The 12,007-nt window shown below is 34.0% G+C and overlaps 1 protein-coding gene across 3 annotated transcripts in view; it reads left to right on the forward strand.

The window, feature by feature from the left end:
• NKAIN2 (sodium/potassium transporting ATPase interacting 2) overlaps nt 1-12,007 on the forward strand; it is a 950,393-nt gene that overhangs the window by 508,755 nt on the left and 429,631 nt on the right. For all 3 annotated transcript variants that reach the window (XM_038526700.1, XM_038526701.1, XM_038526702.1), the window contains exon 3: nt 7,004-7,084. In XM_038526700.1, the coding sequence (XP_038382628.1) occupies nt 7,004-7,084 (81 nt within the window). The remainder of the gene's footprint in view (nt 1-7,003; nt 7,085-12,007) is intronic.

The following is a 12,007-nucleotide window of genomic DNA, read 5'->3' on the forward strand; positions in this document are numbered from 1 at the left end:
TATGAGAATGCCTGAGGAGATTAAGTGATATTGCTGTTGAAGATGATAAAATTAGGCTAAAATGTAATTAACTTTGAACAAAAGATGAACATAGTCCAACCATTTTGACCAAGGATATTTGTTTGAGTATACATTTATATTTATTAAAACACTTGATCATTAATAGTTCTAAATCCTTGCTTAAAGGAGTTGTTTTTAAGGTATGATTTACTAATACAATGCTTCTAACACAGTTTACTAGAATGGATTACATTATTCCTCTTATGGTAGCAGCACCATGTCAGTAATGTTGGTAAGCTGGTAGTTTTGCTTTCTGCTAAAGGTAATCATTCCTGAAACCATTCCTATAGATTGTATCAATTGCATATCAGTGATAAATAAAAATCATTTTAGGGGATTGACTTAGTTATATCCTTGTAATGTTTCTCTACAACATCTGTTATAGATAGTTGCATCCAGCTGGTACTTAATAAATGTGAACTGATTGACCCAACTCCTTTTCTGATTAGCCATTTAGAGCATCATGTGGCCAGTGATTGAACTGCATTACCCTCTTTCATCTTCTGACCTTTACTGAATAATAGTTTTCTAAACTGTCATTTTTAAAAGAAAGTCACTAATATAATTTAGTCCACTCATATATATTACATATGTTTGTGTGAGCATTTTCTCTCCCCATCCCTCCTTTCATCATCTATCTATCTATCTATCATCTATCTATCTATCTATCTATCTATCTATCTATCTATCTATCTATCTACTATCCCAGCTATTTTTGTGGTAAACAAAAAATATAGGTCTCTGCCCTATGTAGTTTACAATCCAACTGTCACCTAAATATGTTAGAGGGAGGAAGGGAGAGGGAAGAAATAAAACAATGAAATAGTTTGCAAGAAAGATGCTCTTCCAAGGTCCAAGCAAAATTATTTAAATGCATAACATTTTAAAAAGTATAAGTGATAGTGAAACATAATTAGAAATGTATTAGAATGAATTAAATAATTAGAATGTAGTTATTATTCAATATTTCACCCAATAACATTTTGCATGAGAAAGCTTCTAGTATCAAAAAAAAAAAAAAAAGCCTAAATAAACATAGAAATGTTTCTTTGAAAAACTGGAATATTATCTGCTAATATATTATTCCAATATGTCTACTCTCTGCAGACATACAAGAAAGAGAAATAAGAAATTAGAAAGCCAGATAAATCATAAATTTAAACCTCCTTTTTATTTTTTTTAATTTTTATTTATTTATGATAGTCACCCAGAGAGAGAGAGAGAGGCAGAGACAGGCAGAGGCAGAGGGAGAAGCAGGCTCCATGCAGCGAGCCTGACGTGGGATTCGACCCCGGGTCTCCAGGATCGCACCCTGGGCCAAAAGCAGGCGCCAAACCACTGCGCCACCCAGGGATCCCTTAAACCTCCTTTTTAAAGGAATGCTTGCTTTAATGGGAAACTTTTTTTCCAGAAATTGATTTTAGAATCATTTCATACTGAGAAAGTACAAAAATCTGTTTGTCTTAATAGCTTCTCTTTTCCAGAGTTTTTGTACAGTAAGTTATTTTGCAAATACAGTGCCATAAAGATTCCAGTTTTCCTTAAAATAATTCATAATCTGAATATAATTCAAATAAGGGTGAAAAAGTTTTTCTCTGTGTATGTGTGTACATGAAAACCTGAGAAACTAGTACTAAAAATCATATGCTTTGCGTGTGTTAAATATACTTTATAATTCAAAAAATACACTTTAATTAGAAAGGTTTATTGTAAGAGAGAGAGGTAGAAAAGCAGTGGCAGTGTCATTAAGGTGTGACTCATTATATTCCAATAAAAAGTTTACCAGCGTTCTAGTCTGAGGCTCTGTCTTTCTAATTATTATGTAACCATGGCATATAATAGCACCATGTCTCTGGATCTGGCCAATATTTTGGCCTATTGTGATTGACAGCCTTAACGAATTTTTATCTTACGCAGCTAATTTGATTTCATCATTAGAGCCACAAATACAACAGGGAAACCATGATGATTCAATTACTTTTTAGCTGATAATTTTTACCATTTAGCTGGAGACTCACGTTAAATCAGCCTCTCAAATGGTCATTTAGTGCTACAGAAATCAGCCCTTGAAGAATGAATTTCATCATACAATGGGATTTTTCTATCATGGCAGTTCTCTCATAGTTGTTGGGTTTTTGGTTTTTTTTTACTTGAAACATAAAATACCAGATAACTTTCTCACATAAAAGGGAGAGACTAAAGAAAAATTAATTTTATAGCAGATAACTATAAGGAAGGTGATATCTGGCAAGTGTGATACTTTGTTATCCTGTTAGGTTATCTCTTCTGGGCAGGACATCGTTTTCAATTATATTCAAACTGAGCAATTGTCAATTATATCACATCAACTGTAGCTGTAGCAACTGGGAAGAAGTTAGTACAGATATTTATACTCTTAAATAAATATGATGAGTAATTTTAAGAACAATGTGAAAGATAGGATTTAATTGACAAAAATCAATCATAGACCAGATTTACAAGGGAATGCCAAAAAATCTATATTTAAGAAACAAGGCAAAATTCAATTGAAGATGATTTGATTTAGGCAAATGCCAGCTACTAAAATGAGAGAAGGAGGTATAAAAAATAAAAATGGAGAATGAAAAAAAGCAGTTAGGAGTCAAATGACAGAAAGTTAATGAGTTAAATGAGATAAAGCCTTGCTTTGGGAAAATGCAGGGATTCGCCCCCCCGCCCCAATAGCGTAGTATGGGTTTCTGTGTTTATTAAAGGTGTCTCACCACTGCAGGCAGTTATTCTCTTTTGTAAAACTTTAATGATGTAGAGTCCACTGTGAAGTCAACTGGTTTGTAACGAAGTATAGGATGGAATGAAAATGATGAACGTAAATGCAAAGATATGGAAAGTATATTTGTTATGTTCCTTCTGGACCTATCTTTCCAAATTACTCTGGGAGAAAAGAGATAAAAAGAACAAAGGGAGTGCCAGGGTGGCTCAGTAGGTTAAGTATCCAACTCTTGATTTTGACTCATGTCATCATCTCAGGGTCATGGGATGGAACCCCATGTAGGATTCCATGCTCAGCAGGGAGTCTGCTTGAGATTCCCTATCTCTCCCTCTCCCTCTGCTCCCCACCACACACACTTTCTCTCTCTCTCTCTCTCAAATAAATAAATAAATAAATAAATAAATCTTTCAAAAAGTTATTACTAATAAATAGGTCTTTAAAAAAGTGTCTCATAAAACAAGACATAGAATGCTTTATAAATATGTAGGGTGGGAAGTCAGAAATAATAAATTATAGTAATGACATGATATGAAGCAAGATTTCATAAAATGCCATTGGTCTATCAGTATTGGCATTCGTGTATCAAAAAAAGAACATCTAGGGCAGCCAGGGTAGCTCAGTGATTTAGTGCTGCCTTCAGCCCAGGGTGTGATCCTGGACACCCAGGATCAAGTCCCACATCGGGCTCCCTGCATGGAGCCTGCTTCTCCCTTTGCCTGTGTGTCTGCCTCTCTCTCTCTCTTTCTGATGAATAAATAAATAAAAAATCTTTAAAAAAAAAGAACATTCTAGAGAAGAATATATAGCACTCATGAAAACAGGTCTAGATTGCAAGTTTAATTAGGAGAATGTTTTACATTAACGTGAAGAGTGTATTGTTAGTATTGTAAGGGGATAAAAAATGGCGATTACTGCCATATTATTTAAACAAGAAGTGGTGATATAATCATAATAAAATGGCAACGTGTAGTTAAGAACTCAAATATTGACTGTTTTCAAGCACTCTGTTATTCTGTCTTTATATAAACTATGTGTGTTTGCTCCTCTTACTAAGGCTATTTTACATTTGAGGAAACTAAAGTGTAATGAGACCATCTGGCATGAAAATAGCCACAGAGCCTCCCTCCAGGTCCCGTATTCTTCATCTCTCTGTGCTATTCATTTGCTTGTGACCCATGATCTTTTCTGTCCTTCATAAAGTTATTAATTTTGGTGACTGAAGCATAAATTTTTCAGCCTAATTTTTTTAACAAAGCGAGGCATAATTTAGATCTACGCATGCACGTTAAGGTAAGTAAGTGTAAATGATGTCCAAATTCTTATTATATATTCAACATGTAATATTGAAGTAGTGCTTGTGACATATATACCTCATGGATGCACATGACCTTTTCAACATTTAAGGAGCTTAAAATATGATTTTGATTTGGAAGCTGAAAAGCTACAATATTGATATTCCTTAGTGCTGCATCAGGATATACGTCTACCATTGAGTTTTTTTTTCCAGAAATAATATATATACATATTTTAAAAATATATATTTTAAAATAAATATATATTTTATATATACATATTATATATATCTTACAAATTTTTTCATCATTTCTTGCCCGATATTTTACTTATTCTGCTATATTGGCTTTTAGAAACTAGTCCTTATTTTGCTTCCCCTCATAAATAAGGTGGGAAAAGTGTGCCACCATGAACAAAGTCACTCAGTCACTTTTATTCTTTTCGTTTCTTTTTATTTATTTTTTAAAGATTTCATTTATTTATTCATGAGACCAGAGAGAGAGAGACAGAGACACAGGCAGAGGGAGAAGCAGGCTCCCTGCAGATAGCCCAATGTGGTACTCAATCCCAGGACCCCGGGATCACACCCTGAGCCAAAGGCAGACGCTCAACCACTGAGCCACCTGGGTGCCCCACTTTTATTCTTTTTATAGTCACTTAAAGGAAGTCACAGGAAACTACAAACACATTTAGTGTTTTTTAACCTGTTACTTATAAAGTATGACCCAACACTGCAGTATATTTCTAAAACTTAGATCCTAAATAAATAAATAAATAAATAAATAAATAAATAAATAAAGTAAAAAAAAAAAATAAATAAAATAAATAAATAAAATGTAGATCCAGATCTGTCAGAGAGTCAAATAAGTCTAGATTTTTAGGTTCTTGGAATTGTAAGGTAAATATGTGCTTTGCAGTACTGAGCAAACTTAAATATTCATTGGATCTCTGTTTTAGAACTAACATTCCTTGCTGCAGCCTGTTTAGTGTTCTGACCCTGTTTCCAGTCTCCAGCCCTCACCTCATACAGAGTCTCAAACTTCTTCTTTTGTCTTGGACCATTTAGTTTATTACTCTTACTTTATTCTCACTGAAGAACATACATATTCAGCAGTAAGGTAAATCCATCACCTGGAAAACAGCTAAGTCACTATGTGTTATTACATAAACTCACTATGTAGGACCTTTACTCCTCACACTCCATATGTGATCATAGTCTTCTCATAAAAATCAGGTCTGGGACAAGAGCATGCATCTTCCATCTGAAAATAGTACAATCTTCCCTGTATTATTCCTCATTTGTTCATTGATTTGCAGAATATTATCTGAATCCTGTTTTGTACGAAGTTAACAACTTAAAGGTATAAACATATATTTCAAAAAGCCCCTTTTCTCAAGGCACTGGTCATCGGGCATTGGAGGAAAATATGCAAATAATTAGATTTGCATCTGCAATTAGACATTTGGAATGAAATTTAGGCGGGCAAGATCTCATTGGAGCACTAAGCACCACTCGTTGGGCCAAGTCACTTTGGATGGTTATCACTCAGGAGGTAATATTTAACTTGAGCCTTGGTGAAAAACAGAATATTTATTGGTGGTAAAAGTAGTACCTAGGGAGGAAAAAGATTATTAAAGAATAGAGGAATAATATACAAAATAGCACAGAAGTGAGAAATAGCTTTCTGTGTCTGCTGAACAGCAAGTAATCAGATACGTCTGTGATCTATAATGCCCTAGATATGAACTGAAACATGTGTCTGAAAAAATAACATGTACAAGAGGCAAGAGCATGGAGGTTATTGAACTATTAAAGAAAAATTTTGGTTTGTCCCATGTAAAGGACAGGAGCCCTTGGTATTTATTTTGCAGAGAAATGACATGATACACTCTTGTCTTCTTTTGTAGTTCACACCTGATGTTTTCTTTGTTTTCAGCATTTTCCATCAGAGCCCCTCTAACCTCCACACTTTGATTTGGTCAAGTCTACAAATTAGCTTGTTTCACCTCTATGGAAGGTGTTTTATCTCTTCTGTTAGTCTTTGCAGGTCTTTTTTTTTTTTTTTTTCTTTCCCTCAGGGTAGTTTATATACTTCTCCCATCTTCCTTCCTTGTGCTCAGACTATACATCTTTTTGTGATTCTTATAGAATAATCCTCTCTTTTCTTATCTGTCTCCATCACTTGACTTGAATTCAGGGAGAATTTATCATTGGTCTTTGTATCCCCAGTGTCCTTCTGGCTTGTTGCCCTCTAGATGCTTAATACATTTAGTTGAACAAATGCTCATAAATATAACTTGGTAAGAAAAATGTGTCATCAGTGACAAAAACACACTGAATAGCAAACCTTGTAAAATCAGAGATAATGACTCCATGATCACTATAAGGGGAGATCACGAGAGAGTAAAAGAAGAAGGTGAAGAGAGAAAGGAAAGGAAGACAGCAAAGATATAAGGCTGCTTAGATGGGACTGAGGCATGGGGACTGGTTTGAAGATGATGCCAGATAACTGGGAGAAAGGTTGTGTAGTATCAAGCATGGCATCGGTTTTGCTAAAGGAAGATACAAGTCTCTTTTGGATGGTTTTTATTTGATATATCTGTTGGAGCATCCCATTTTGTTAGATGTCTGGAGAACATAATCAGCCCCCCCTTAAAGCATAAATGTGGTCTACTGTAGCTTTTGTATAAAAGCCTTAATCAAGTTTAGGCTACAGTGAGTACCAGTGAGAAAAAAAGTCAACAGAGAAGAATGTGCATCTCGACCTGTTCCTTAGACACAATAGCTAATATTTACCACTAATCTTAAGATTAGGGTATTCAAAGGTTGGAGTTCTATTTAAATCTTACTCAGCTGATACAAAATTAATTATATGTTATTTCTCTCTTGCCTTTCTACAGTATGCTGTTTGGCTAGTCCTCTGGGTTACCTGGAACGTGTTTGTTATCTGCTTCTATTTGGAGGCTGGGGACCTCTCAAAGGTAATTTTGCCATCTGATTTGCCTGAGTCATCAGTAATGTGTTAACAAGCCTTTTCCTAAATAAGCCAGACTCTCACCCTGGTCTTGTCACTTAGATGCACCTCGAATGAAGGTAAATTGAAAAATCTTCTCATCTATATCTCTGTTTTTTTACCATCGAAGATGTGTTTTAGTTTGTCACAAAAATGTACTTTTATTATTTTAAGCAAAACTAGTGTGAAGTAATGGTTATTACAATGACCACGCTGTGTACTTTTAAAACATTGACTGATGAGAGACATTTCTGAAGCAGAATAGGATTTTTTTTCAGAGATAAAATCTTGAAGGTTTTTGAAATTACTTATGTTGCTTATTACTGTCTGAAAGTTTTTCCTGCTTGGACCCAAATAGTAAGGCAGTCATTCAAACCATTAATGGATTTAAGTTGAATAAAATACTTACCAGAGGGAAGTGGTTAAATATATAAATGAATAAAATAAACCTTTTATTCTAAAATAGTCTAGGAAAGATTTAAAATACTTTTTCACATAGGTTTTTTATTTTGTGCTATCCTCATGTGAGTGCATTTATGTATTCTTGTTTATGTGTATTACTGTTATATTTCTAACATGAATGATTTTGCTATTGAAATAATGTAGTTTTTAGATCTCTAAAACCAGCAAGCATCCTTCTTCTATTGCAATGTGGTTATCAGCAAATAAGCCAAATAAGATAATTCATTCAAAGTGGCGGTAAATCCTGCTTAAGGTACTTGAGACAGTGACGAACTTGTCCTTCTTCATATTAACTTTTATTTTTTTTTCATATTAACTTTTAAAGACAGATTTTAAAATGTTCTATACACTTTCCTTATTAGAGCAGAAAAACCCTGCCAAGATGTTGACATTTTTAAAGCCTAGAGATGATAGCCTGCTTTAGAAGTTTAAAAGAGCTAAAAAGTTGCAAGGAAATATCCTTGTAGGGCTTTACATTTTGGGGAGTGGGGCGTGAGGGTAATGATAATACACTTTATATAATCCAGCATACAGATACTTCACAAAGGACATCATTTTCAAGGATGTTTATTATTTAACTGTGATGTGGCTTTATATCAAGTATAAATAATCTTGATTATTTTGTTGAATGGCAAATGACAAAGGATAAAATAAGAGGTAACATTATGGCATGAGATAGAACCAAAGCTTCCGGAACTTGTGTTTTTTATGATCAAATTTTGGGCAAGTCCTCACTGTGTCCTTCTGCAAAATCTGTGATTCTTGCCAGGCGTTGTCCTCCACACTCTTGGCAGCAGGCAGTCCTTTCCCGAAGATGCCGTGACCAAAGAAAAGAAATTGTTCAGGTGGCCGTAGGAAGGATGCAGACAAGATAGCTGCTTAAAACCTATATTTCCTCTGTACTGGAAAAGCATGCCTGCTTCCCAAGACTTGAATCCCTTACTCAATTTATATATCCCTGCTGCTCTATAATCCATTTTGTTCAAAGAAATTCCATACTAGAATGATTTTTAATGATATTTTGATTTTAAGCAATCACCCTAAAAATTGAAAGGCAGGTATTCAGATATCTTGGTCGAGTAAAATAATCTAGAAGATCAGAGTTTGTAAATCATATATATATGTGAAGAAGGAGAGAGGGAGATTTGAGCCAGGCTGGCTGCAGAAATATTCTGTAATTGAGCTCACTGCTCCACGTGATCACTGCAGGCACAGAATAAAGCTTGTGATCTCCTGACCTCAGACATGGGCATTAAATCCACAGTGAGGGCACATCCTAACACACTGTAGTTCAAGACAGTTGCAACCCAAATGACTAAGAATTCTTCTAATGCACACAGGCAGCTAGTGTCTAACCCTTGGAAATGAAGTAGTTAATATTCCCTTCTTCTCTTCATCTTATAAACCAAGTCAGGACTCTGCAGAGCACATGAAAATTTAATAATTTCCTTTTAACAAATAATCTAAAGGAAAACCATAAAGGGCAAAGTTATATAGTTCTCTATACCAGATTTTTTTCCTCCCTTTCCTACTCAAAGGGTTTGAGAAAGGTGTATTTATACCATTTAATTCTTTAGCTGCTGCAACTGCCTCACATTCTTCAAGTAATGCAGCGCCAGAAGGAAGCAATGGTGATTGAAAAATGTACAGATATATGAAAACTCAAAAATGGGACTCCTGAAACTGTTGATAATACTTAGATTACAGAATATAAACTGTTTTTTCCTCACTCCACCAAAATAAATAAATAAATAAAAATAGTTTGACCATAGGAGTGGGCCAGTTTGTTTGAGGCCGAGGGAGAAATATTGAGAAATAGAATCAGGGAGGAAGTTCTGTAGTCCTTATGGGTGTGAATAAAGTGTGTTTATTTCCATGAAACATTTTGTAAATAGGCGACTTCTTCATGATGAAAATAGACAAGAAGTGGTAAAAAGTGGTAAAATATTAAGACAACATTAATTACCTGTTAAGAGTTCAGAATTTTGTGTTGTCATTTTCCACGGTGTCTTTTCTGCGGAACTCTATGCCATGTACTTAAGAGTGATCCAGAGATCAGAGTCATTAACCAACCCAGTATATGTACTCAGCAATGAAATGGCTTAATCACAATAACATGATACACAGAACTGACCTGTCTGATCTTCAGTTCCTCGGTACCTATAGTTGTATTGGTTATATATTTTGTTCATCAAAAATTCTGTGTAAACCCAACACTATTATTAAGCCATCAATGAGTATATTTTAATTATTATTCTCATGGGACGTAAGGGAAAATAAAACTAATCAACTAGAGAAATAGCTTTTTAAAAATTTTGTCTCAGTGAAGTTGACAAAATAATGGGAATTAATGTAAAACATTACATAATATGATAACATTTATATTGCATAATAATTATTTCTACATTGTTTACATTAATGATTGAGATACTAGTGTTATAACTAAATATCCAAAGATTAGTTTTCAAGATTAGTTTGTAATCCAGTACCTGCTAACTTCCTAGGCAATTGTCTTTGAGCATTAAATGTGACTTGGACTATTAGACTATAGTTTTGTGAACTCCTGGTGTAAATAATCGTATTGTTGCATTGCATCATTCTGGGCAGTGGTGAATCTCCTGCTCACATATCAAATAGAGAGAAATGGGAATTAATCTCAGCTATCAAGTGAATTGAGTTATTTTGAAAAGGGAGGAGATCTACTATTTGTTCTGCAGTAATTTTTAACGTCAAAGTGTATAGCAGTTAGTAGGAAAACACATGTATTATGGCAATTCACCTATTAGGTTCAGCACCTGGGAAAATAAAATTTATGAAATAAGTTTTGAATAATAACACACAGGGAAAATATATAGTGGTCTTCCGGTTATCTGTAAAAATCTGTATCTTATTGGATGTGATACAGTTGTAAATTATTCTGAACCTGAAATGATATTCTAACACTTTTATTTATATGAATATTTTGAGCTCTTGGTTTTTATTTTCATAATTTATGGGGCAGCGTTAGAGAATGATGCCTCTGTCTTTAGAAATAAACTTACAGAGCATAAATGATTAGCCAAGGGTTTGAATTACACTTAACGCAATCCAATTTATTTGTGTTTGACCCTTTGAGAGTTGGGATGCAGGTACATATCTCTCAGGCTTCATTATATTATCAGAAGCTTATCTAGTTAAACATAGCCTAAAGCAATTAGTTATACCTAGTGATGTGTATGTTTCAGAATGAACACATTTAATAGCAACTTCTAGAAAGCTGTGGTATTTTAATAATTTTGATAGTCACTTCTGAGATCTAGATATAAGTTTCATTTTAAGCATTTGATAGATTAAAAAGCCATGGAATAATGTTGGCTATTTGAGCTTTGGAAAATAAAATTGCACTCTTGCAAATATAAGAGAAAGGAAGAAAACCTGCCACACACTATAGGCAACAGGAAACAAATCCTTAAAACCAAATGTGAGTTATATGTAGAAAAAAAGTACTATTGCAACAATCCCAGTTTTATTCCTTTTATAAAGAAGTATTCATTTAAGAAGGTATCTGATATTTGGATATTTTCTGCTCAGTGGAATCAGTGCTTGTAACAAACTTTGCTTTTACAATTTCATACAGAAAAATATTGTGTAGGGCACCTGGGTGGCTCAGTGGTTGAGCCTTTGACTCAGGTTGTGACCCCAGGGTCCTGGGATCGAGTCCCACATTGGACTTCCTGCAGGGAGCCTGCTTCTCCCTTTGCCAGTGTCTCTGCCTCTCTCTGTGTCTCTCATGAATAAATAAATGTTAAAAACTTTTTTTAAAAAGACAAAAGAAAGAAAAAGATGGAATGGAGAGAAATCTTCTATAATTATTTTTAATTGAATTAGTGCTCTTTTTTAAAAGGTAAAAATATCTATGAAATTATTAATAAAAAAGAATACCTCTGATAATTTAGTTCGGACTAAATTTAACAAATGGAAAGAAGAAAATTGATTGGACTTTTTTTTTGTAATTTTGCTTTTCCTACTCTAAAATGTACATAGTATAATAAAACTTCACTTAATTATTACTGAAGTAATAGGAAAAATTTTCATTTCCCAACCATCAAAGTAGATTTTGCTTTAGGATGTAGAATAAAAATGTCCTATTGTCATTAAGAATTAAATTTAATGTAATTTTGCCCCCCAAATAGAAATAAACCAACATATTATAATTTGGTAAAACCATCACTACTTCGCCCCTCTTGTTTTCTTTAATCGTATTTCTTGAATTAACTGCCTATTTTCTTACTTCTTCAGTTCTCTTTGCTTACTTTTTCCACTTTGCCCCAATACCCCTAAAGTGAGGAATAGAATCCTTGAATTTTTCTATTTCTCTGTCTGCATTCTTTCACTTGAAAATGCCATCTGCTATCATAATTTTAATTATCATATTTACACATATATCTAC

Source organism: Canis lupus, chromosome 1 (genome assembly GCF_011100685.1).
Source record: "Canis lupus familiaris isolate Mischka breed German Shepherd chromosome 1, alternate assembly UU_Cfam_GSD_1.0, whole genome shotgun sequence".
NCBI classification, from domain to species: Eukaryota; Metazoa; Chordata; class Mammalia; order Carnivora; family Canidae; genus Canis; species Canis lupus.